The sequence below is a fragment of the Phocoena sinus genome, chromosome 19 (assembly GCF_008692025.1).
Source record: "Phocoena sinus isolate mPhoSin1 chromosome 19, mPhoSin1.pri, whole genome shotgun sequence".
Classification (NCBI taxonomy): Eukaryota; Metazoa; Chordata; class Mammalia; order Artiodactyla; family Phocoenidae; genus Phocoena; species Phocoena sinus.
Genome location: NC_045781.1, coordinates 55,579,202 through 55,603,297, shown reverse-complemented (window position 1 = coordinate 55,603,297; position 24,096 = coordinate 55,579,202). Strand labels below are relative to the sequence as shown.

At 53.6% G+C, this 24,096-nt stretch overlaps 1 protein-coding gene across 1 annotated transcript in view; it reads left to right on the top strand.

Annotated features, from left to right (window-relative positions):
- Positions 1-23,464, top strand: part of CIBAR2 (CBY1 interacting BAR domain containing 2) — a 31,221-nt gene extending 7,757 nt beyond the window's left edge. Inside the window, 8 exon segments of the mRNA XM_032614839.1 lie at positions 14,120-14,348; positions 16,168-16,241; positions 16,314-16,353; positions 16,356-16,414; positions 17,358-17,462; positions 20,347-20,460; positions 22,255-22,353; positions 22,837-23,464. Of these exon segments, the coding sequence (XP_032470730.1) occupies positions 14,120-14,348; positions 16,168-16,241; positions 16,314-16,353; positions 16,356-16,414; positions 17,358-17,462; positions 20,347-20,460; positions 22,255-22,353; positions 22,837-23,127 (1,011 nt within the window). The 3' untranslated portion in view covers positions 23,128-23,464.
- The last annotated feature ends 632 nt before the right edge of the window (positions 23,465-24,096 follow it).

Genomic DNA, 24,096 nt, shown 5'->3' with positions numbered 1-24,096 from the left:
GTCTTTTGTAACTGGCTTCTTTCACGTAGTAGGATGTTTTCAAGGTTCATCCACGTCACAGCCTGTGCTTCATTCCTTTTTATGGCCGAGTCACATCCCAGTGCGCGGACAGACCACACTCTGTTTATTCATTTATCCATGGATGGATATTTGGGTCGTTTCCACTTTGAGGCTATTGTGAATAGTGCTGCTGTGAACAGTTGCGGACACTTTTCTGTGTGGGGGCGTTTCCGTTTGTCTCGGGTAGATACCTAGGAGTGGAACGCCTGAGTCACGTGGTCACTCTATGTTTAACCTTTTGAGGAGCTGCCAGGCTGTCTTCCCAAGCAGCTGCACCCGTTTCCAGTCCCAGCAGCAGTGCATGCTGGTTCTGATTTCTCGGCATCCTCGCCAACACTTGTGACTGTCCATCTTTCCCATTGTGGCCGTCCTAGCGGGGGTGATGTGGCTTCTCGCTGCTCTTACCTTGCTTTTCCACCAGATCTTCTGAACACAGTCTTTACCACCCATGGAACTGCCAAGCTCTTGTTTAAATGGGGGCTCCCTCAGGACTTCCCTGGTGGTCCAGTGGGTAAGACTCCGTGCTCCCAACGCAGGGGGCCCGGGGTTCGATCCCTGATCAGGGAACTAGATCCCGTATGCATGCTGTAACTAAAGATCCCACGTGCTGCAACTAAGACCCGGGGCAGACAAAATAAATCAAAAAAAAAAAAAAAAAAAAAAAAAAGGCGGGCCGCTGTAAACGTTTAAAAAATAAATAAATGGGGGCTCCCTCTGGACTGAGACTCCAGGAGATCAGGGCGCACACCTGTCCTGTCTACTGTGGTCCCCTCCAGGGCGCAGTCGAGAGCAGCTGCTCGACCACAGTCTTGCTGAATGAATGGGCGGCTTTATGATCATCCTAGGCACCCACGTGGGAACACAGACCCTGACCGCACGCTGCGCTCTGAGTTCTAAAGACCTCTGATCATTCAGAAGTCCAGGGAACCAGACCCAAACTCGCATTCTGTGGAAATTTCCACATCCTCATCAAGTTCTCCTCTGATATCATGTCGTCACTGAAGGCCCCGCCGGGTTGGACGGCGTCCTCCGGGCGACTGTCCTGGGAGGGACCTGGTCTCGGGCCACACCCCCGCCCCCACCCCTCCGAGTCTGCAGCTCTGCTCCTGGACGGAGCCCATCCCCCATGCCTTGGCCTCCGCGGCGTCCATCCCGGCCAAACGCAGCGGATGTGCGATGCCGCCCTTGTGGGGGAGGAAGCACAGGAGCTCAGCACTTATTGTTTAGAGGAAAAAGTTCCGCGGAGCCCGAGGAAGACGCTGAATTGTGCCTGTGGAAGCGGGGAGCCCGAGGGGAGGTCACCCTTCGGTGCCTTGGACAGAGGTGGCTCGGATGCCTTGGTGGAGCCGGAAGTCAGTAGAGTTGACCTTGGCCAGCCTCCCACTTTCCTCGCTCACACTCCCCCCGGCCTCCCCGTCCTGAGCCCAGCCAGGTCCCTGCTTCAGGACCGGGAACAAAAGTGACCATCACTTCCGGGCACTCACCCCACGCGAGAGCCTGTCGAAGGGCTGTCTTACTGTCCCCATTTTACAGATGAGGAAAATGAGGCCCCAGGCAGGTCAGACCTGGGCCACAGTCTCAGGACTGGCAGGCGGAGGAGCTGGGATTTGAATCAAGCAGTTTGGCCACCAGGAGCTCAAAAAAGAGGAGCAAAATAGGGACCCTGAGCGTTTAGAATATGTCAGCGTGAGGGGGCAGCTGGCACCTCCTCTGAGGTCATCCGCGTGTGTGTGTGCGTTACAGTATTCGTTCCTTGAATAAAATGCTGTGATAGGGGAACCTCAGTGTTTTTGGCTTTTGAAAAGTGTTTCTGTCTGGGCCAAATAAAAAGGTGTCTTACCTGCGCTTGTTCCCCCCAGATTATTATTTTTGAATTTTCCTGATTGGTGAAATCGGGACCCCTTGTGGAAGGGAGGCACAGGCTTTGGCGCCCGGCTCTGTTCTCCTCGGTCACACGGCACAAACCCTTCCGTGCCTCAGTTTCCTCGTTTGGAGGGCTGGCATAAAGGTGCCCCTGCCACACGTCCCAGAGAACTGTATCCCTGGAAGCCACGAGCATCCTTTCCCCCCTCTCTCACTGACAGAGGTGGCTCACCTATCTCCCAGGTGAGAATGCCCCTCCCCCTTGAGGCCTGGGGCCCGTGGACACTGGGACAGGCTGGACGGTAAGAAATTCAACCTGCCTACTATTCACAATAGCCAAGACATGGAAATAACCTAAATGTTCATCGACAGATGAATGGATAAAGAAGATGTGGTACATACATACAATGGAATATTACTCAGCCGTAAAAAAAGAATGAAAGAATGCCATTTGCAGCAACATGGATGGACCTGGAGATTATCATACTAAGAGAAGTCAGAAAGAGAAAGACAACTACCATATGATATCACTTATCTGTGGAATCTAAAATATGGCACAAAAGAATTTCTCTACGAAACAGAAACAGACTCACAGACATAGAGAAGAGACTTGTGGTTGCCAAGGGGGAGGGGGGTGGGGGAGGGATGGAGTGGGAGTTTGGGGTTAGCGATGCAAACTACTATACATAGAATGGATAAACAATGAGGTCCTACCGTAGAGCACACGGAACTATGTATGATAGCCTGGGATAAACCATCATGGAAAAAAATGTGAAAAAGAATGTAGATATATGTATAACTGAATCGCTGTATTGTACGGTATAAATTAACACAACATTGTAAATCAACTCTACTTCAACAAAATAAATTAAGGAGAAAAAAAAAAGAAATTCAAGTTGTAGGTGAGAAAGCAGGAAAGGGTCACAATGCCTTGGCCATTCCCATCCTCTGTGAGTGAGTGAGATGGACCCAGTGGCAGCTCCCAGCTCTTAGATGTCATAGATTAGTAATTCTTCTTTTTCCCCAGTTTTGGGGATTAACAGAGGGTTGCCAACGCTTTGTCTGACCGAGAAAGGACAACTTCTAAAGTCCCACTTACAACTACTGCCATTTGGCACCAAGCAAGAGACACGTTAGCACCAAAAACAAAGGAAATCAACAATCTCGGCATTTTTTTTTTTAAATGGGATCAGCCCCACTTTGTGAGTACGCTTTTGCGTCTCCCATGTCCCTTCCTGTCTGTTTGCTTTGGACTGTGCCAATGCTTAAACAGGCGTACTCTGGCATGTGGTCAGCCTTTGGGGACCACTGGGCTGGGCCCTGCTGCGGTGGCATCCTACCCACAGCCGGTGGCTGTCGTGGAGACGTGGCTGAAAGAAGTCAGGGACCACTTGGCACTGGTTTCCCACGGGCTGGGGGATGCCCTGATGACTCCATCGTACTGAGGAAGTGGGCCCCAAACTGATGGCCGAAGTCCCTGTAGAATATATAAAATAGAGCACCAACAAGGACCTACTGTACAGCTCGGGGAGCACTACTCAGTATTCTGTAAGAACCTATATGGGAAAAGAATCCAAAAAAAAAGAAGAATATGTATGTATATAACTGGATGGCTATGTCGTACACCTGAAACTAACACGACATCGTAAATCAACTCTACTCCAATAAAATTTAAAATACACACAAACAAAACCCACAAGTCCCGGTAGAGAACTTTCCCCCTTCTCAAGGGCGCCCTGAGCTCCCAGGAAGGCTGAGTTGCATGTTAGAAATTCCCCTTCGCCTGCTGGCTGTTGGCTCCTTGGCCCGGCTACGTTCCGCACTGAATGTCCACGCAGGAAACGCAGGCCTACGCTTCCCTGACGTGGCCCCAGTGCCTAGGAGATCGCTGGGCACAGAGTAGCCACTTAATAAATATTTGTTCAGTAACTGACTGAGTTCAACTACACCTACTGTCGTGGAATATTATACAGCCAATAAAACAAGCTCAAAGACTGGCAAACGTTAACAGTATTCGAATCTAGATGGTGGGGACACAAACTATGTTGCCCTGTTTTTTTCCACTGTTCCGTATATTTGAAATCTTTCTTAATAAAAAGCTGGAAAAAGTAACAAAAATTATACCCATGCAGAGTTTATAAGAAACAACAGGGGCAGACCTGTGATACATAGAAATTATGAACTCATATAAATTATTTACTAAAGAGATTGTAAGGAAACGTACCCCAACGCAACTAATGGATATTTCTGGATGTGGGTCATCACATTTTCCCTCCGTACTTTCTACCTATGTTTCTGGATTTTCTAAAATTAGGGGGAAAAAAGCTTTGTAAAAAATATGAATAAGATGCACCTTAGGGTTTTCTTTTCCCATCGTCCTTCGCTTTCTCTCTTCTCCCGGGGAACTGCTAATGGCTCCTAAATTGTCTTCTCTTTGCCTAGGAGGGAACAAGGCTTTCCCGTTCTGGAGACGTTTGTGTTGCCAGGAGTCCAGCAGATGAGAAAGAACTGAGGAGAGAGGCCCCTTCACGTGGAGCTGCGGCCGGGTTCCCAGGAACCACAGGTCCCTGGGGCAGCGCTGAGCTGTGGGCTGAGGGTTTTTCAGAAAGATATACAGGGTCAGAGTGCAGGGTGCCCTGGGATGTGGAACTGATCCCCAGGGCAACAGAGATGGGGGGACTCTTGATCCCACCCTCTCATTATACAGAAAAGAACATGAGATCCAGAGGGGGGAAGTGACTGCCTGGGTCACATGGCACCCAGCAGCCAAGGCGGCCTTGATCCCACGACTCCCGAGCCCTCCTCCCGAGATCTCTCTCCCCAGTCCTTCAGGGCACTCTCCCAGGAGTGCTTCTGGATTTTTCTCTGTTCAGTGGACCCAGAGAGCAATCACTCCAACCCCTTCCCGACATTCTGCATCACTGGGTTTCAAAATCACCCCTGAGCTTTCCAAGGGAAACATACTTTGGTTTTGGTTCTGTTCTTCCACTCATTTGAAGAAATCTGAGAGCCCTTTCCTAATTGTTTGGTCAAGACTGCAGACAGGCAGTGAGGCATGCCACAAACAAGATCTTGAGCCTGGGGAACCCAAGGCCACCGCTGGCCTGGAGAAAGATGGGACACCAGGCCTGTCCCTGGTGCTTGCTCAGCACACGAGCCCCGAGTTCTTGGAACACAGGGTGGGGTGTTTGCCAAGTTCCCCAGATCCCGGACATTGGTGTCCTGTTGGGAGAGGCTGGGGCTTTGGTGTCTGTGAGTGCATACTGAGTCCATGCGAAGTTGGTAGCTATGGGCCCTGCCAGAAGTGGGGCCCTGCAGCCTGGACTACATTTCCTAGCCTCCCTTGCAGCTAGGTGTGGCTGTGTGACTAATCACTAGCCAGCAGGATGTGAGTGCAAAGTGATGCACAGCTTAAGAAAGGGGCATGCCGTTCTTTGCCCCACCCTTCTTCTTGCTTGCTGGATGGTAAATGTGATGACCTGTGTTCCAGCAGCCATTTTGGCACCTGGGGTGACTCTAGGAATAGGAAGAACAAGATGGGAGAAACTTGGGCCCTGACATCATAGAGTCCCCTGCAGTGAAAAATAAGTTTCCATCTTCTTTCTTTTTTTTTTTTTTTTTTTTGGCCACGCTGAACAGCTTATGGGATCTTAGTGCCCCGACCAAGGACTGAACCCAGGCCCTCGGCGGTGAAAGGGCAGAGTCCTAACCACTAGACCACCAAGGAATTCCCCATTTCCATCTTCTTAAAGCCATGATTATTTGGGGTTTCCTTTGATTTGTGGACCCCCATGAGTCCTCTGGTCCCCCAGGGTTCACACTAGCTCTGTGTCCTCTGCAGCCGGCCCCAGAGAGCAGATGAATGGCCAGGCTTTGAATTAAAAAGGAGTCTCCTGGGGAGGCTGTAACCAAATGACCCCAGACAGAACACGTTTATTATCTCATGTTTCAGAGCTCAGGAGTCAGAGTAGAAGCAGAATCTGGTGGGGGGGGGGGGGCGTGAGGGGCAACCAGGACGAGACACCCCCACCCCACCCCGGATGCTGCCCGTCATGTGAACTGGGACGTTCTGCTTGGCTCCTTACTGCTCTTTCCCAATTTGAGGCCAGGCACGGTCGGGGAACCTTCCCCATCGCCCCCTCCAGCCTCATCCCTCCCGGCTGGCCTGATGCCCCCAGCGCGGGCCCATCTAGGACAGAGCCATTTCCGGGCCTGGGACCACCCCTCCGCTTTCACCGAGTGGGACCCATGGGGGGGCCCTGCCCGACCCCTGTCTCTCTGGGGCCTCTCAGCATGTCCCCCAAGCCGGACTCAAGAGTCAGAAGAAACAGCGGGCCCAGCAGGGCTGCAAAGCCACTGCTGACTGTGGGGTCTGCAGCAGCCCCAACTGAGTGCCCCTTTCTGAGTTCATGTACCTGCCTGCTGGCTCTGTGAAGCCTGTGAAATGCCAGCTCGGTGTGATGTGGCTGCTAAAAAAAAAAAGCTAATTCAGGGACTTCCCTGGTGACGAAGTGATTAAGAATCCGGGTTCGAGCCCTGGTCCGGGAAGATCCCACGTGCTGTGGAGCAACTAAGCCCGTGCGCCACAACTACTGAGCCTGTGCTCAAGAGCCCGCGAGCCACAACCACTGAGCCCACGCGTCCTAGAGCCCGTGCTCCGCAACAAAAGAAGCCACCACAATGAGAAGCCCGCGCACCGCAACAAGAGCAGCCCCCGCTCGCCGCAACTAGAGAAAGCCCGCGCGCAGCAGCAAAGAGCCAATTGAAGCCAGGGGAAAAAAAAAAAAACAAAGCTAATTCAATATTGAGTGGCACTAAAAATGTTGGGGCTTGGATCTGGGAGGGCAGAGCTCCCGGAGCTCGGTGTGGTCAGACCCCACATGGGGATGGGGCCCCTCTGGGCACTGGCAGCCACCCCCATGCTGCCCAGGGCTACTGTGGCCTGACACCAAGGGTCCCTTCCTGGCACCATCTCATTTCCTCCCTGAGGTCACCGTGTGAGGGTGGAAGATGACTGTCCCCGCTTCACAGATGTGGAAACTGAGGCTCAGGGGAGTCCTGGCCTGCCGTGGGGCCCAGCTAGGAGGAAGGAGCCTGGACTTGGCCCCTGGGCACTAGCTCCACGAGTCAGGGACCCTTCTGCCTGTGTAGAGAGGCGTCCCCAACAGCAGCCCAGGGCCGGAGGTGGAGGAGACACTCAGCAAACCCCTGGTGGGGGGGCGGAGGATGACTGAGCCAGATCCTGGGCTCACCAGCAGGTGAGGGGCAAGTAACGAGAGCTGGCAGTGACATCACATGGGGAACGGAGGAGGGAACGGAGCTGGCCATGGAACACAATCTCATAAAACGGGGAAGGACCACCCGCCTCAGTCCTCGTGCCCAGGTGTGAGACCCGCGCCCAGCCCAACGGAGCGACGTTCCCCCAAAGCAACTGGCCCCCCGTCCACGAAGACATCAGAATCATGACAGCTAAGGACAGCAGGTGACCCTGGACTGGACACTGGAGCACTAGAAAATTATGTTTGCTTACGTACTGAAACGACATTACGGGGACAAGTGTGAAATCTGAATGGAGCCTGTAGATTAGATAAAGAGGGAAAGAGTGTGTAACAGCGTGAAGCGTCCGGTCTCGAGTTTGTCTGTGGCTGTGTGAGAGGCTCGGCCTGCTCTTAGGAAACGCACACCGGGTATGTGGGTAAAGGGGCAGCGGGTCTGCAACTTGCTCTCAAGTGGATCAGAAAAGAGAGAGAGAGAAGAGAAGGATAAGGCAAACTCAGTAAAATGTTAACAGTCGGAGAATCTGGGTGAAGGAGTTCTTGTATGATTTCTGCAGAACAGAAATTATTTCTGTTACAAACAGAAAGGCAGCATCCGGAAAAGAAAAAGCCTGGGGGGGGCCATTTTCAACTCAAGGAGACTAAACAGACTCAGCAGGAATTGCAATGCATCCCGAATCAGCGGAAAAAACAGCCACCAGTGACTTTAGTGGGACGGTTGGGGAAATGCGCCCACGGAGAGAGTACTGCATGCCAGCCCTGCATCCATGTTTTCTGGGTGTGATGGTCACATGAGTTCTTGCAGGAGAACGTAACGAACCTGCTCTTGAGGTGCACGCTGGATTTGGCGCAAAGGGTCAGGATGTCTGCAATGGGCTTTCACGTGGTTCAGCAAAAATACATATAGGAAAGAAAGAGTGCAAGCCATGGGCACTAAACAGGGGTGGGGGTGGGGTGTGCACAGGGTTCATGCCATTTTTCTCTAAGACACAAACCTGCTTGCCCCTGCAGCCAAGGGTGGTGAAGGGGTCTGGGGTGGGGGAGGGAGGGGGAGGGAGGGGGAGGGAGGGGGAGGAGGGGAGGGAAGGGTGGAAGGAGGGGGAGGGGGAGGGTGGAAGGAGGGGGAGGGGGAGGGTGGAAGGAGGGGGAGGGGAGGGTGGGGGGAGGGGGAGGGGAGGGTGGGGGGAGGGGGAGGGTGGGGGGAGGGGGAGGGGAGGGGGGAGGGGGAGGGGAGGGTGGGGGAGGGAGGGGGAGGAGGGGAGGGGAGGGTGGGGGAGGGGGAGGGGAGGGTGGGGGAGGGGGAAGGGAGGGGGAGGGTGGGGGAGGGGGAGGGTGGGGGAGGGGGAGGGGAGGGTGGGGGAGGGGGAGGGTGGGGGGAGGGGGAGGCTCTCTCCCCACCCAGCCCCTGCACCCTCCTCTCCCCAGTCTCTTGGCTTTTCTCTCTCTGGCCACAAGATGTCTCCGTGCGGTCCTACTAGAAAGTGGTCTCCGTTCTTTAAAGTTCTTTAAGTTCATTAATGACCCACTGCCCTTTCTCTCCATCAGCTGCTCCTTTTCTCACCTTGCCTGAAGGCATGGGCTTCCTCTGGTGCGTTTCCTGGGGTCACCTCCCACTCTGCCCTCCACGTGGTAATTCCCCATTGGGGGTCTCTGCTGCCCTCTGGTGGTCGTTGCCTATAACACTGAACTCACACTTCCGGAGCCCCAGAAACCTGAAATGGCTTTGCGGCCTCTCCTAGTCCTACAAGAGGTGGGTGCTCCAGGGAAACAGAACCAACTGAATATATGAGGAGATTTATTTTAAGGAACTGGCTCACGTGATGTGGGGCTGGCAAGTCCGAAATCCAAAGCGCGGGCTGGAAACTCAGGCAGGAGCTGAAGCTCCTGGAAACCTCACTTTTGCTCCTAGGATCTCCCAGTGGTGAAGGGGTGAAGCCCCGCGCCCCTCCCACCCCTCCATGTCACTGAGGGTCAGGTCCTTTACTTCAAGCCAACTGACTGCAAGGCCGACCGCATCCCCCAGTGCCTTCCCAGCAACCCACGCGTTCGTGTTGGATGAAACGGTGCGTCACTATGGCCCGGCTGAGATGACACAGAAGACTGACCACCGCAGTCCGCTAACTGAAAAGGCTGCATTTTAAAGTGAAATGTCACGTCTCCAATTAACGTTGGCCTGCTGATTCCCAACTCCAACTTTTTAAAAACCCCACATTTGGTTAAGAAAAAGCCGATTCTGTTTTCTGAGTGTATGAGTGAATGAGTGTGGGGCTTGGAGCAGGACAGGCCCAGAGCTGCCCCGCAGGTATTATTATTGTTGCTGTTGGGATGAGAATTACCTGCATGAAACGTTAATGAAGTTGGAAAGAGACAGAGGGCAGGAGGGAGTGAGAGAAATCATACGTAAGGGATAGAACGAGGCCCAGGGATGGAACTGAAGCTTTTCACCAAATGCACAGGAAGCGAGGGACGCCAGGCGTAGCTCATAGCCACATCCCTCCGGTCTCCGCCCCTGCTGTCACGTGGCCATCTTCCGTGTGTGTCTGCTTCCTCTTTTTACAAGTCCCCAGTCGTTGGACCAGAGCCTGTCCTGCTCCAGGATGGCTCTGCTCAGCTAATGACATCTGCAAAGACCCTATTTCCAAATAAGGTCACATTCTGAGGTCCTGGGTGGACGTGCATTTGGGGGGACGCTATTCAGTGCGGTGCAGCCCCCGAGAGAGACGGAGCTGAGAGCGTGCAAGGGATCTGACCGGTGCCAGGACGGCCGCTCCGCACAGAGCAGGGACACAGGAGCCCCTTCCGCGGCCTCATCCAGGGAAGACCTGCACAGTGACTGGCAGAGCCTCGGGGCACCCGTCAGGGCCACCGTGTGGGAAGTCAGGGGAGGTGACATGCCCCAGACAGGAAGAAGCTGAGTTATGTGTATGCATTGCTCCGGGCCCACGGGGAGCACTGAGCTTGTGCAAAGGGACGTATGGAGTGATAAAGGGACCACGCAGAGATGTGGGGGGAGGGGGCAGGTAACCAGCACAGGACCAGCCACCCCAGAGCTGGCACCACCGTGGGCAGACAGGCCAGGAATTGCCCTGGGGGCTGCCCTGCCGTCTCTTTACTGATGCACCAGGGACTTATTTCTCCTAACAACAAGGCAAGGAAAGAGGCCACGGTCCCATTTTACCGGGGAGAAGACTGCCGCCCAGAGAGGTCAGGTGATTTGCCTGAGGTCACACAGCAGGGCTGGGATTTGAACCTGTATTTAGCTGACTCTAAAGTCCTCGCTTTCAGGGTGTGGAGAAAAGGGAACCCTCCTACACTGCTGGTGAGAATGTAAGTTGGTGCAGCCACTATGAAGAACTACTAGTATGGAGGTTCCTTAAAAAACTGAAAATAGACCTACCGTAGGATCCAGCAATCCCACTCCTGGGCGTATGTCCAGAGAAAACTATAATCTGAAAAGATACACGCACCCCTGTGTTCATAGCAGCGCTATTCACAATAGCCACGACACGGAAGCAACCTAAGTGTCCATCCACAGAGGAATGGATAAAGAAGATGTGGTGTATATATACATATATACACACTTACAGAATGGAATACTACCCAGCCATTAAAAAAATGAAATAATGCCCTTTGCAGCAACATGGATGGATGTAGAGATTATCAAACTAAGTGAAGTAAGTCAAACAGAGAAAAGACAACTACCATATGATATCACTTACACGGGGAATCTAAAAAAATGATACAAAGGAACTTATTTACAAAACAGAAACAGACCCACAGGCATAGAAAACAAACTTACGGTTACCAAAGGGGAAAGGAGGGGAGGGATAAATAAGGAGTATGGGATTAACAGACCCCACTCCTATCTATAAAAGAGATAACTAACAAGGACCTACTGTACAGCACAGGGAACTACAGTCAATATCTTGTAATAAATTATACTGGAAAAGAATCTGAAAAAGAGTGTCTGTGTGTTTGTGTGTGTATATCACCGTGCTGTACACCAGAGACGAATACAACATTGTAAATCAACTGTATTTCAATAAAAATAAATAATAAAGTCCTCGCTTTCATATACACTCAAAAAAAAAAAACCCAAACACGCTCTTCGTCATAAAGACCTTCAGACATATACAAAGTGAACAGGCCTGTGCGGCGGGTCCTCCGTGGCAAGTTACCGACATTCTGTTTTCTACCTTCCCCTCTTCCCGCCCAGTCTCTTACTGCCGTGGCTGTTAGTCTCAGATTTCTTTTCTTTAGGTAAAACATAGATGCACCTAATTGCACACATCTTACGATTAGCAAAATGTACCGTACTTCAGTCAGCACAATTTTGTACGTGCTGTTCTATTTTCTTCTTTTTGTGTTATCTTTGTTTTCTTGCTTTTCTAGCAACGAGCAGATAGTGTTTATAATAAGGGGGGAAAGGCCAGTAAAATGATGATTAACACGTTTAAGATGTCCCTGTGGGCTGGTGCCCTGTCCCCTCGATTCAGAGACGAGCAGCAATTCACGGTGCTTTTTCGCAAACCCCTCCTGAGTAGCCAAGTCTCCTAGGAGCCTGGGTAAGGCTGCGTGGCCTTCTCGGAGGAGGAGCCCCAGCAATATGACCCATGAGCACAGCTGGGCGCAGGGCCAGCAGCCCTAAGTCCGGTCCCCGCACCTCCTGGGGAACCCCAGCGCTGCCAGGTCCACAAGAACCTCCATCTTCACCGGGAGAGTGGGAGCCTCTCGGCGACCCCACCTGGGCCAGCGCCAGGCTGGCTGAGGCCTCCTAATCCGCTAGGGGAGGGTGGCCCGGGGAGAGGTTGCCTTAGTGACCAGCGGAGGCTCCTCCCAGGGTGACTTCGGGTGGCCACATCGCCTGGTAACCAGGTGGCAGCGTCCCTTGAGCCAGGACCACGCAGCTGCACCCAGCCCCGTGTGGCTTCTCCCAGGCCTGTGGGACCCCTGGGGCCCTGTCCGTATTCCCCAGGACCAGGACAGCTGCTGTCTCCAGCCACAGTGAACATCGTTCTCTCCAGGCGAGCAGCCCCACGCTGGCCTGGGTTGGGAGGGAGGGGGCGGCCGGGTTTTCGGGGCCAGACGCACCAAGACAGATGGGGCCGCCTGGACTGCTGGGGGGCGGGGGCGGTGGTAAGGATGCTCTCCCGCCCACACCACACCCACCTGCAGGTCTAGAGACCATGGAGGCTTCCAGAATCTGGCCTCTGTCTGCTTCTCCAGCATTTTTGCCCACAGCCCTGAGATAGCTAAATTCACAGGGGCCACCCCAACTTCCCTCACTCATCTCTACCTGGAAAACCCCTCTTCGTACCTCAAAACCCCATCAGGCATCACCGCCTCTGTGAAATCGTCCCCGACCCCACTGCCTGCAGCCTGAATCTATCACTGCTTTCTCAACTTGCCCCTTACCCAGTTGTTTCCACGCCTGGCTCCTCTGGGGCTCACAAACTCGAGGGTGCCCCTGGACCACCTGAGGGGCTTCTTTAAAAATGCAGCCCCCTGGACCTCGCTCACAGGGAGTCTGGCGGAGAGTGGGCTGGGGTTCTGCAGGCTTAACTTGTGTCCCAGGCAATTCTGATTGAGGGGGTCCAAGGACCCCACGTGGAGGGACAGGGACTGCGGCCGGCTGTGTGACCTGGAGCAAGATGCTTCACCTCTCTGGTCTCCGTTTACCTTGTTTGCAGGGTAATACACACGATGCACACTGCAAACTGTAAAGGGCTGCGGCAGTTAGGGTTTGTTAGGAGGACAAAGGGCCCTCCTCTCAGCTTCCAGCTTTAGAGATGTGATTAGAGGGATGCACAGGTTGGGGGCTTTGGTCATACAGAGAGAGGATGGGGCAGTGACCACCTGGGTGGGACGAGGGGCAAGGAGAGGGTGCAGTGGTGCGAGAGGGAGGCGACTGTCTGAGGCTGTGCCCCCTTTACTGTCTGGAAGATGAAATCCAGCAGGTCCTTCACTCACTCCGTATTTTTTCATGGAGCACCTGCGATGGGCAGAGGCCCCAGGCTAGCGGCACATAACCATGAGTCAGCAAGCTCCCCCCAAGCCCGACCCAGAAAGACGCAGAGGGTGACAGAAACCAAGCACAACAGGAAGTGATACATGGTGATAAACGGCATGCCAGGAGGACAAACTAAAGGTTCAGGGCTGGGGGAGGGAGGAGGGACCCACGGGCGGAGCACGGGGTCTCTAGGGCAGTGAGAGTTCTCTGCGACACTGTGAAGGTGGAGGCAGGGTACTGACGATGGCACTTGTCAAAATCCACGGAATGTAGGACACCAAGAGGGAACCTTCATGTAAACGAGGGACTTTAGTTACTAAGAATGTGTCCCTGTTGGTTCACCTTTTGTAACAGAGGTTGGGCACTAAAGGGAAGCTGTTGATTACAGGGAAACCCTGAGCGCCGGGGAGGGGGTATGTAGGAACCCTGTGTACTTTCCACTCAGTTCTTCTGTAAACCTAAAACTGGTCCCCCCACCGCCCAAAAAAGTTTCTTAATAAAGATTTACGATGTAGAGAAGGGAGAGAATTTCAACAGCTTGGGGAAAAGATAGAATCTGGGGATTTCAGAGAGAAGAGGTCGTTGCGGCTCGGCATGGTTGGAATACAGACCAACTTTGCTGGGAAGATAAAACCCCTGTAAGGGCCCCAGGGTGGGAAAGGCCAGGTTAGGAGCCAAGCCCATGTTTGCACTCCTGCCCGGCCACTGACCAGCCCTGTGACCCCACTGGTCTCCCGCATCTGCCTTGACGGCCTGACCCGGGGACTTTGGGCATTATCCTGGGGACCGGACGCCTGGCCTGGGTTTGCCACCTAGGAGGAGGGCGGTGGGTGGGTGACCCCTGTTTCGCTGTCGTGGCCTGGCTGGGCGTCCGTGCCCAGAACGGCTCCTCTGACCCCCACCTCCCCAGGGACAGCAGGTGTGGGTGACGGAGGACACAGTGACCAACGCTGAGAAGTGCTTCGGCCAGTTCTACTCGCTGCTGGCCGCCTACACCCGCAAGACAGCCCGGCTGCGTGAAAAGGCTGACCAACTGGTCAAGCAGCTCATCGACTTCACCAACACGGAGAACCCGGAGATGCGGGCCGTCCTGAGGAACTTCGCCGAGGACCTGGCCAAAGTGCAGGATTACCGGCACGCCGAGGGGAGCGAGTGGCCCCAGCGGACCCATTTCCCGGGGGGATCTGAGAGTTGGAGCCGGCCGGCAGGGTCCACAGTCAGCAGACACATCTCCTCCAAAGGTGTCCCTAGAGTGAGGACGCTCACATCACTCCCTCCCCAGGGTCACACCACAGTTTACAGGACTGAGAGCCTGGAGGCTTGTGGAGGGCAAGGAGGCTGCAGGGAGTTAGGGAAAGAATTAAAAATCAAAATCCCCGTGGGGCGTATACACAGTGGAATATTACTCAGCCATAAAAAAGAAGGAAATAATGCCATTTGCAGCAACACGGACGGACCTAGAGATTATCATACTAAGTGAAGTAAGTCAGACAGATAAAGACAAATACCATATGACATCACTTCCACGTGGAATCTAAAATATGACACAAATGAATTACGAAACAGAAACAGACTCACAGACATAGAGAACAGACTTGTGGTTGCCAAGGGGGAGGGAGCATTGGAGACGAAGGGTTAAGAGTTTGGGATAAAAAAAAAAAAACAGTAATAAAAATAAAATAAAACAAAACTCCAGCCAGCCCAGAAAAATCCTCTCTGCGATGGTAGAAAAGAATGAAACAGCTTTTCTACTGAATAAGTGATGGCAAAGACAGAGAAACCTCACTCCCCCTGAGGACAGGGAAGGGGACATCACCCTTTGTCACACAGGACTTCCTAATTCCACCTGGCGATTGGGTGGCCACCTGGGCTGGCTAGTCATCTTTATCCAAAGAAAACTAAAACCTCATCTCTCTCTGACAAGCAGGTAGGTACAGCTGGGAGCCGGGCACCAGGCAAACTCCCTGGAGACACTGTCCTCCCCAGGTCTACAGTTCAGAGATGACTGGGCTTTCCTGGTTGTAAAACCAGCCAGAGGCTTCTTCAGCTTCTAAAGGCTTTATATCCATCTCAAAGGGACAGAGAAAGGATTTACAACTGCATGTTTTCTCAAAGGAATACTGCACGGAAAGGGAAGGGATAAGTCCCTTTCCCTTTCAGCACTTGGGAAAATTATTTCCTCTTTAGGTTTGCGTTTACAAGAGCCATAAGCCATAATGGAGGAGGAAGGGGCTGGGTGGTGACTCCAGCTCCCCTGGCCCATCGGGCAAACCAGACTCTCAGGGGACCCCATCCTCCAGGCACCAGCCTCACCTGGGAAACTGTTAGAAAAATGCAGATTCTTGGGCTGCACCCTGGACCTGCTGAGTCAGAAGCTCTGGGGTGGTGCCTGGGGATCAGGGTTTTAAGAAGCCCTTGGGGGGACTCCTACACCTGTTCTACTGTGACACCCACAGGGTAAGCGCTTAACCCACACTAGCTTTAAGTGTGGCCATTGTTACCAGTACTGGTATTGTTTATCCTTGTGTCTAGTTTTAGGCTTGGCACACAGGCACCGACTCAGGGGCGTGAGGTGTCCCCCTCGCTGACCCTGCCATGTCCCTGGATGCTGCACAGCGCAGTCAGCTCTGAATTCCCCGCTAGTCCGTGTTCCAGGTGGCTCTGTCGGCATCCCTGGTGAGATCTAAGGCAGTCTGGAGAAATGAAATAGCACTGGGTCCCATCCAGTTGCTAAAAAACCGGGGGCGGGTACACTCCTTATACCGATTGTACAGGCCAGGAAACAGGGCTCAGCGAGATGCAACGTGTCGTCCGTGCTCACAACCCCATGGTGGGAGGAGGGCCCACCGTGCAGCTCCGGACACGCAGACGGCGCTCTGTAAATGCAGGCCAGTGGCCGTGCAGCCCCCCAGCATCTGCCTGGCTCCACCCGCTCTGACTGTGTTATGTCCGCGTGCCCCCAGGTCGAGAGGCTGGAGACCAAGGTGGTCAAGCCCCTGAAGCTCTACGGGGTGCAGATGAAGCAGACCCAGGTGAGCACGGCACTGAGGCGTGGGCCACGTGGGGGGCTGGGGCCGCAGGAAAGCACCCTCCTCCTTCCATAGGCTGAGATCAAGAAATTCAAACACGTCCGGAACGAGGAGCTCCGGAACTGGAAAAGCTGGAGAGACTCAGGCAGAAGTCCCCTTCAGAGAGGCAGACCATCGTATCCTTCCCGAGGCAGGGGCTGGGGGCGCTGAGGCCGGGGCCGTGCATCACCGTGCCCCCTCCATGGGGGCTGCTGGCTGACCTGAATCCCTAACGCCACCTGTTTCAGCCCCAGGAGAGCGTCACAAGCCTGTCTGGGGAAGGCAGGCTCGCACGCAGGTAACGAACGGCCTCACAAAACACTGAGGTGAGCTTTACCTGGGCGCGTGTGTGCAGGGCCCTGGGCTTAGGACAGGAGAGTCAGAGGCTCTGGGACAGCCAGCCATCAGCCGGGGCTCAGGAGACCTGGCTTCCGTCCCATCAGCGATGCTACTCAGCGAGTCAGAGACACTCCCCTCCACAACCTGCTTCCTTGTCAGGGTTACCTACTTACTGCTCACAGGAGGTGGGTACTTCTAGGTGGGGAAACTGAGAAAAGTGACTTGCCCAAGGTCACACAGAGAGCTAAGGGGCAACCCCCGACTCAGCTCTGCAGGCGTCAGGCTTTGAAATCCAGCTTCGTCACGTGCCAGGCCTGCTGTGGAGTCAGGCCATATAGATGCCAAACAAGGCAACCAGTAAGTTAATTACCTAAAATCGATCCACATGCGGGAATTAATTATCAGTGAACGTGGGGTACCTGTCATAGCAGTAGTTCAGCTGAGCCCACTCTCATGCTTGCAACAATCCTGCAAAGCAGGCCTTACAGCCGTCCCCTGTTTGCAGGCAAGCACACTGAGCCTCAGAGGGGTTCAGTGACTTGCCTGAGGTCACACAGCTAACAAGAGGGTCTGTCCAAGCAGCAGCTGCCCCTTTCGCTGTGGTCCCACTCGGCCATTCCTTCCACAACCAAATTGGCAAGAGACTCCCACGACGCAGGACAGCTGGCCCAAGGGTGGGGTGAAGGGACAGAGAATGATCCAGAATGGAGCCCCCATGACACTTTGTATCTCTGGGGCCAGGCGGAGACCGGCGTGCAGAGGGCCTTGGTGGATGCCAGCCGCACCTCCCACCAGCTGGAGGAGACGGTGGATGCCTTCCAGGAACAGAAGCTGAAGGACCTCCAGGTGGGGGGTGGTCGGTCCCCGGTCGGAAGTACTCTGGGCTGACCCATGGGTGAGCTCTGGTGGGTGTGCACCTGTGTATGTGTGAGTGCAAGTGTGTTCCCTGTGACAGTGTGTGTGTGTGAGCTTGTGCCTGCTCGGCTCTCAGGGCCCTGACTCCCAGGACAGTTCATCCTGGCTTCCTCCTGGCCGCGGCGGGTAGAGGCCGGCTGCTCGGGCAGCTGTCCTGCTCAGCTGTCCTGCCCGGAAGCCAGCAGTGGCAGCCATGCGCTCTCAGCACCTGGCCAAGCTCCCCGCCTGCCAGGAGAACTGGGCAGAGTCTGTCCCCCCAGCCCCTGCTTTTCCGCACAGGATCCACAAGACCCTCCTCCTTTCCTCCGCACAGCCCCAGGGGCACAAATCCTTCCTCTCTCCACCCCGACACACGCAGAGCCCCAGGCCCAGAGCCCCAGCTCTTACAAGAGGCCTCACGGAGGCGGGGTCTTTAAGGGCAAGATGGTCACAGAGACCCCCGCACCCACTCTTGCCCCCCTGCCACTTTAGTCCATTTTCCAAACCGCAGCCCCAAGGATCTCACAAAAGGCAGCTCTGATTTGTCACTCTCCGGTTTAACACCCTCCTGTGCTTCCCTCATTCCAAGGAGAAAGGCTGAAATCCTCCCCAAGGCTTCAAAGCCCCAGCCCCGCCCTCCAGCCTTCTCTTGGACACACCACTCCAAGCTCCGAGGGTGCACCAAGACCTTTTATACCTCAGGGCCTTTGCACAGGCTGTGTCCTCTACCAGGAGGGCTCTGCCCTTACTCTGCATCGAGTTCACACCCACTGTCCTTCAGAGAAACTCACCTGGACCCCCAGACCTGGTCCAACCAACTGTTAACACTCTCTGCTCTGCTCCCTCTGGGGGCAGTTATCCCAGGGGGTGGATTCATTGTATCTTTAATTCACTCGTGAATCTCACAGATGTTGAATACACACCTACTATGTGCCAGGCGCTATGCCTGAGGCTGAGGACACCATAGAAAGCAAAGCAAGGCCCTGTCCTCACAGAGCTGACACTCTTGGGAGAGAGAGTTCACGCAGACCCCGTGATGGTGGACAGCAGGGGAGATCTCACTGCTCCACGCCACCTCCTATACTGCTCGTCCAAGCCACAGAGCAGACCCCCTGCCTGCCACGTCCCCTCCTGGGTCATGGGCACCAGGTCTAGGGCCTGGCACTCGGTGGGTACTCAGTAAATATTGGGAAAATGAATGAAAGAATGAACGAACGAACCGAGTTGAAACAGTGGTAATTACTGCTCAAGCATGCATGTTGCAGGCAGAACCTAAAAGCACCAGCAGACCATTATCAAGCACCTGTTTTCGAGGCCAGCGAGAGCACACGAGGTTCTGCACTGTCGGCGGCCAACAGAAGCATGCATTTTAACATTTTAGATGCATTTTAAAATTGGGGGGATTCATTTGTAAGACATGCTTATCCAAACCTCCAAATGTTAAAAGAGATAAAAGCCCAAACTTGAAATAATCATTACCACTATATCAGTTTTAGGTCACGATTCTAATGGAATATCTACAAAAGAACTGTCTGGCTCCTCTAAAAAGAATGTAAGCCATGCTTTCAAGCAGCGGTTCACTCACCTGAGCGTGCGTCAGAAATGCCCTGGCGTTCTCCTTAAAACGCACACGGTGGGCCCACCCTGGCGTCCCATCCGGTGGGCCCGGGTGGGCCGAAGAACGTGCATCTCTGACGAGCTCCCAGGTGAGGCTGGTGTTGAGGGGCCCGCAGGCCGAGAGCCGCGGCGCTCACTGAATCTCTCGTAGGGCTTTGTGAACTGGGACCACTCCTGTCCTTCCTATGCAGACGAATAAACTGAGGCTTGAGAGGATACGTCATTTCCTCGGGGCCACAGGCCGGCAAAGGGCAGGACGCGGCCTGTTGTTGTCACCAGCACGGCCTCCCAGGGGCAGGACGGGAGGAGGCAGGAGCCAGAGATTTCCAGCACAGTCTTTGGCCCCCGCTCGCCCATTCCTTCTCCCAGGAGGCCTAGCGGCTTCCTCTGGCCCGCCTCTTCCAGGTGCTTCCCACGTGACGGGAAGAGGTGTGTTTCCAAACTGCAGGCTCCTCCCCCAACAGCAAGCCTGTTTCCTGCTGGGGCCTGCCACGTTGTAGGAGCTTGTGCTGGGCCCAGCACACAGTGGGAGCTTGTGCTGGGCCCAGCACGTAGGAGGGGACTGACACACAGTAGGAGCCTGTGCTGGACTTGACACAAAGCAGGAGTTTCCCCTCAGGTCTGGCACACAGTAGGAGCTTGTGCTGGGCCCAGCACACAGTAGAAGCCCCCGCTGGAGCCGGACACGCAGTAGGAGCTCTGTGAGCGCTTACTAAGCCAAGCTGAACCATCTGATCAAGAGAAGCCAACGTTTCCATCACTAATAATGTTTTGACAAGCTGGCTTATCGGGTTGTGGGCCTTCTGGGCCAGTAGCATCCCCTCCCGCTCCCATAAGACCCACTTCTAGCCCGTGGGTGACAGAGGCTGAAAGTCTGTAGCCATCAACCTGACCTCAGAATGAGAGAAGCGCAAGCTGAGTGGAGGAGCCCAGGTTGACAGAGCTGAGAAAAGGATGCCCCTCAGAAAGTCCACAAGGCCTCACACATTTCTGGAACAATCTCTGTGCAAGGCAGCTTTTGAACTATGGGAATGCATTATCTGTTCAACAAAAATAATTAGAAATAATATATTGAAATTCCACACCTAGGACCTGCCCCGCACAGACAACTAAGCCCCCGCCCACACACACACCCCCCCCAATTGGTCCATGTCGAGATGACCCCAGGACATTCCTTCTGACAGTGTTACTTATGTGACCTGGGCGTCTCTCCCCATAGAAAATCTTTTCGGACTTTGTGACCATTGAGATGGTCTTCCATGCCAAAGCGGTGGAGGTGTATTCCAGTGCCTTCCAGACCCTGGAGAGCTACGACCTGGAGAGAGATCTGGAGGTGGGTCACGGACATCTCAGCTCCTATTTGTGGGGTGGGGCTGAATTGGAGGTTGTTTTTGTCTTTTTTTTTTTTTTATTGAAGACTAGTTGATTTACAATGCTGTGCTAATCTCTTCTGTACAGCAAAGTGCCTGTTTTACACATACGACATTCTTTTTTAAAATATTCTTTTCCATTATGGTTTATCCCAGGAGATCCAATATAGTCCCCTGTGCTCTACAGTAGGACCTTGTTGTTTATCCATTCTATATGTAATAGTTTGCATCTGCTAATCCCAAACTCCCAGTCCATCCCTCTCCCTCCCACCCTCCCCCTTGGCAACCACAAGTCTGATGTCTCTGTCTGTGAGTCTCTGTTTTGTAGATAGGTTCATTTGTGCCATATTTTAGATTCCACATATAAGTGCTATCATATGGTATTTGTCTTTCTCTGTCTTGACTTACCTTACTTAGTATGATACTCTCTAGTTGCATCCATGTTGCTGCAAATGGCATTAGCTTGTCCTTTTTTATGGCTGAGTTGTTGGTTTTGTCTTGATAGAAGCAGTTTTTGTTGGCAACATTCTGCAGTTCCTTGAACTTTGAAGGCTCATTGTAATGAACTGTTTTAAATATCTGCCCCCGGGCACCGAACCAGAGGTGGGGAATTTCCCCAATACCTTCTCTCTGGACCATCCACGTTCATGACCATCACCTGGGTGCTTAAAAACAAATGAATCAACAACAACCAGCATCTCCAGGCTGACGCCTGCTGAACTCCGGAGGGAGACAAAGGGCTTATTACCCACACCTGATGTGATTAGGATCTAGAAAAAGCCATCTGAGTTATCTCTAATATGCTGCGTCACACCTCGTGGTGTAAAGCAGCGGTGGTCGTTTACCGGGATTATCTTCTGTGGCTCGAGGGTTGGTGGGTTCAGCTGGGCTGTCCTCACTCCGGTTTTTCAGCCAATCCGTAGCCGGGGCCGGAGCTGTTTCCAAGGCTTCCTCGCCCGTGTGTGGTAGATGATGGCTGTCATCTGGGTCCAGGATGGGCCACGTGATTCGCAGAGTTCAGGGCAAAATGAAGACGTGGGCCCTTTGTTCAATAATTATTAAGAATTCCAAGATGGCAGAGTCCTTCTGAGCTGGGGGCCCTGGGCGACTGCATGAGCTGTACCCCAGTGAGGCCCATCCCGTCTGGGTCTGCAGTGGGGTCTGCAGCCTGAATGACTGCCCGCGGCCTCTCCATGGGGCGTGGACCTCCTCACACCATGGCAGCTGGTCCAAGAGTGAGCATCAGAGAATTGCGCTGTGTCACCTTCCGTGACCTAAGCGCCGAAGAAACTGAGCCTCCTGTCTGCCACGTTCTGTTCCTTAGTGCGTCGCTAAGGCCATATTCAAGGCGAGGAGGATTATAGTCCAGCTCCTGATGGGACAAGTGTCAAAGAATTTGTGGATGAGCTTTAAAACCATCGTAGGAGGGTCAGTGAAGGTTGGCTGGGCTCTGGTACGTTCACTCAACTCTACTTTATTTTGGTCGGGGGGCAGTGTGTTCTCTAATCTCCCTGCATGACTATGGACATGTTACCTTGCCTCTGGGCCTCAGTTTTCCCATCTGTAAAATGGGATGACAATGCCCACTTACCACTCTGCAGTAGGTCATATGGAATAAGAAACAGGAGACTCCTAGGCGGACCTGGTGTAGGTGGGGGTCCCTGCAGTTACCTGTGCACCGGCTTCTCGTCCCACGTCTTTCTTTCCGGCTGGCACCCCTTTCATTGTTTCCTGACCGGATCCAACCCTCCTGGCAGGATTTTAGAGCCAAGATTCGTGGAGTTTATAGGCGTTATGACGCTTGGCTGCTCATGGACACCACCCTGTCCCCGGCTGTCCCGTGGTTTCTCGTCCAAGTGAGCACTGGGGGGCGGGGCGTAACACCTGTGACAAGGTGAAGAGACCAGAGACCAGAGGCTGGCTGAGAACTCGGGTCTGAGAAGGGAGTGCTGCTTGGGGAGTGGGAGGGAGGCCCTGAATCTGACCTGGACCTGCCTGAAGCAGACTCAGGGAACCACAGTGTGGTGAGGGGCATCTCATGCTTTCTGAATAATTCTCTTGAAAGGCAGCGGAGGAAGTATGGTCCCCAGCCAGACTGCCTGGGTCCAAACCCACTGCTCCCAAGCTGTGTGACCCTGGGAAAGTTCCTTAACCTCTCTGTGCCTTGGATTCCTCACCTGCAAAGTGGGGCCAATGATAGTAACCCCCTCAAAGGGCTGTGGTATTAGGCGAACACATCTACCCGAAACATTCAGGAAACAATGCTTGTCACTGTCATTATTATTATTGCTGTGATGGTGATGATGATTTTGTTGTTGTTATGTATTTCTTTTACTTAGAGCACCCAGAGCACCATACGGAGCCAGAGAAAAGAAGCAGCCAGTGAGGACAAGTCTGCCGAGGAGGACCCCGTGGAGGACCTCAGGGGACAGGGGAAGGGGCTCCATCGCCAGGACGAGAACTCCCCAGTCAGGAAAAGGGGGCTGAGGCTGGATGCTCGGAAGCTCTGCCGTGTGCAAGTCCCGTGTCCTCTGAGTCCCGCTTTCCTCATCTGTCTGGCAGGAATCACATCACTCAGCTCACAGGCTGCTCTGGGGATCAGGGTGCCCAGAAGGACACCTGGTACATAGCAGGTGTTCAATAAACGTGGGCGCATCTCACCCTGACTCCTGCTGGGTCTCATTTCCTGTCTTATGACTGGGCTTCTGGGTGTTTAAGCCCATGTTAACGTGTGTTAGCGAACCAAACTCGGGTCCATTTGCCTGTGTGCAGTAAAGCCAATTTACTGATACTGGGTTGTAGTGAAGGAAAGGGCAGGATTTATTGCAGGCGCCAAGCAAAGAGTCCAGGCAGCTGGTGCTCAAAAGGTCCCAACTTCCCGATGACTTTCAGGAAAGGTTTTTAAACACAGGGTGAGGGAGGGAGTCTGTGGGGCGTGTTATCGGCTCTTGGACATTTTTCTTTTATTCTTTTTTTTTTTTTTTTTTTTTGGCTGTACCGTGCGACTTGTGGGATCTTGGTTCCCCGGTCAGGGATCGAACCCGGGCCCCCTGTAGTTGAAGCGCAGAGTCCTAGCCGCTGGACCACCAGGGAAGTCCCTTGTGGGCATTCTTCTGATTGGCTGGTGGTGAGGTAACTGGGCAGCATCCAGTTAACTTCTTCCACCTGTGGGGTTTCCGTACCTGCAAAACAGCTCAAAGGACATGGTGCAGAATATTATCTATAGCTCTTGAGGAGGAACTAAAGGTCCTTGGCTTTGTTTAATGGCTGAACTCTTATTATTTTGTCTTGCTTGACTACTTTTTTTAGCTTCTGCATTTTCTCATTTCTCTGATTAAATTTATTCTTTGGAACTCGGGGAAGGCCTCGGAGGCTAAAGTTTTTCTACAAACAAGAGTCAGGTGGAGGACATTGGGTGGGTCTGTCCCGGGAAAGCCCCACAGAGTCCTTATTGGTTGCAGGGCTGCCCTAACAAAGCACCACACACTGGGGGCTTCAAACCACAGAAATCTATTCTCCCTCAGGCTGCACTCCAAGATCCGGGTGCTGGCAGGTCTGGTTCCTTCTGGGGTCTGTTTCCCCTTTTTATAAGGACACCA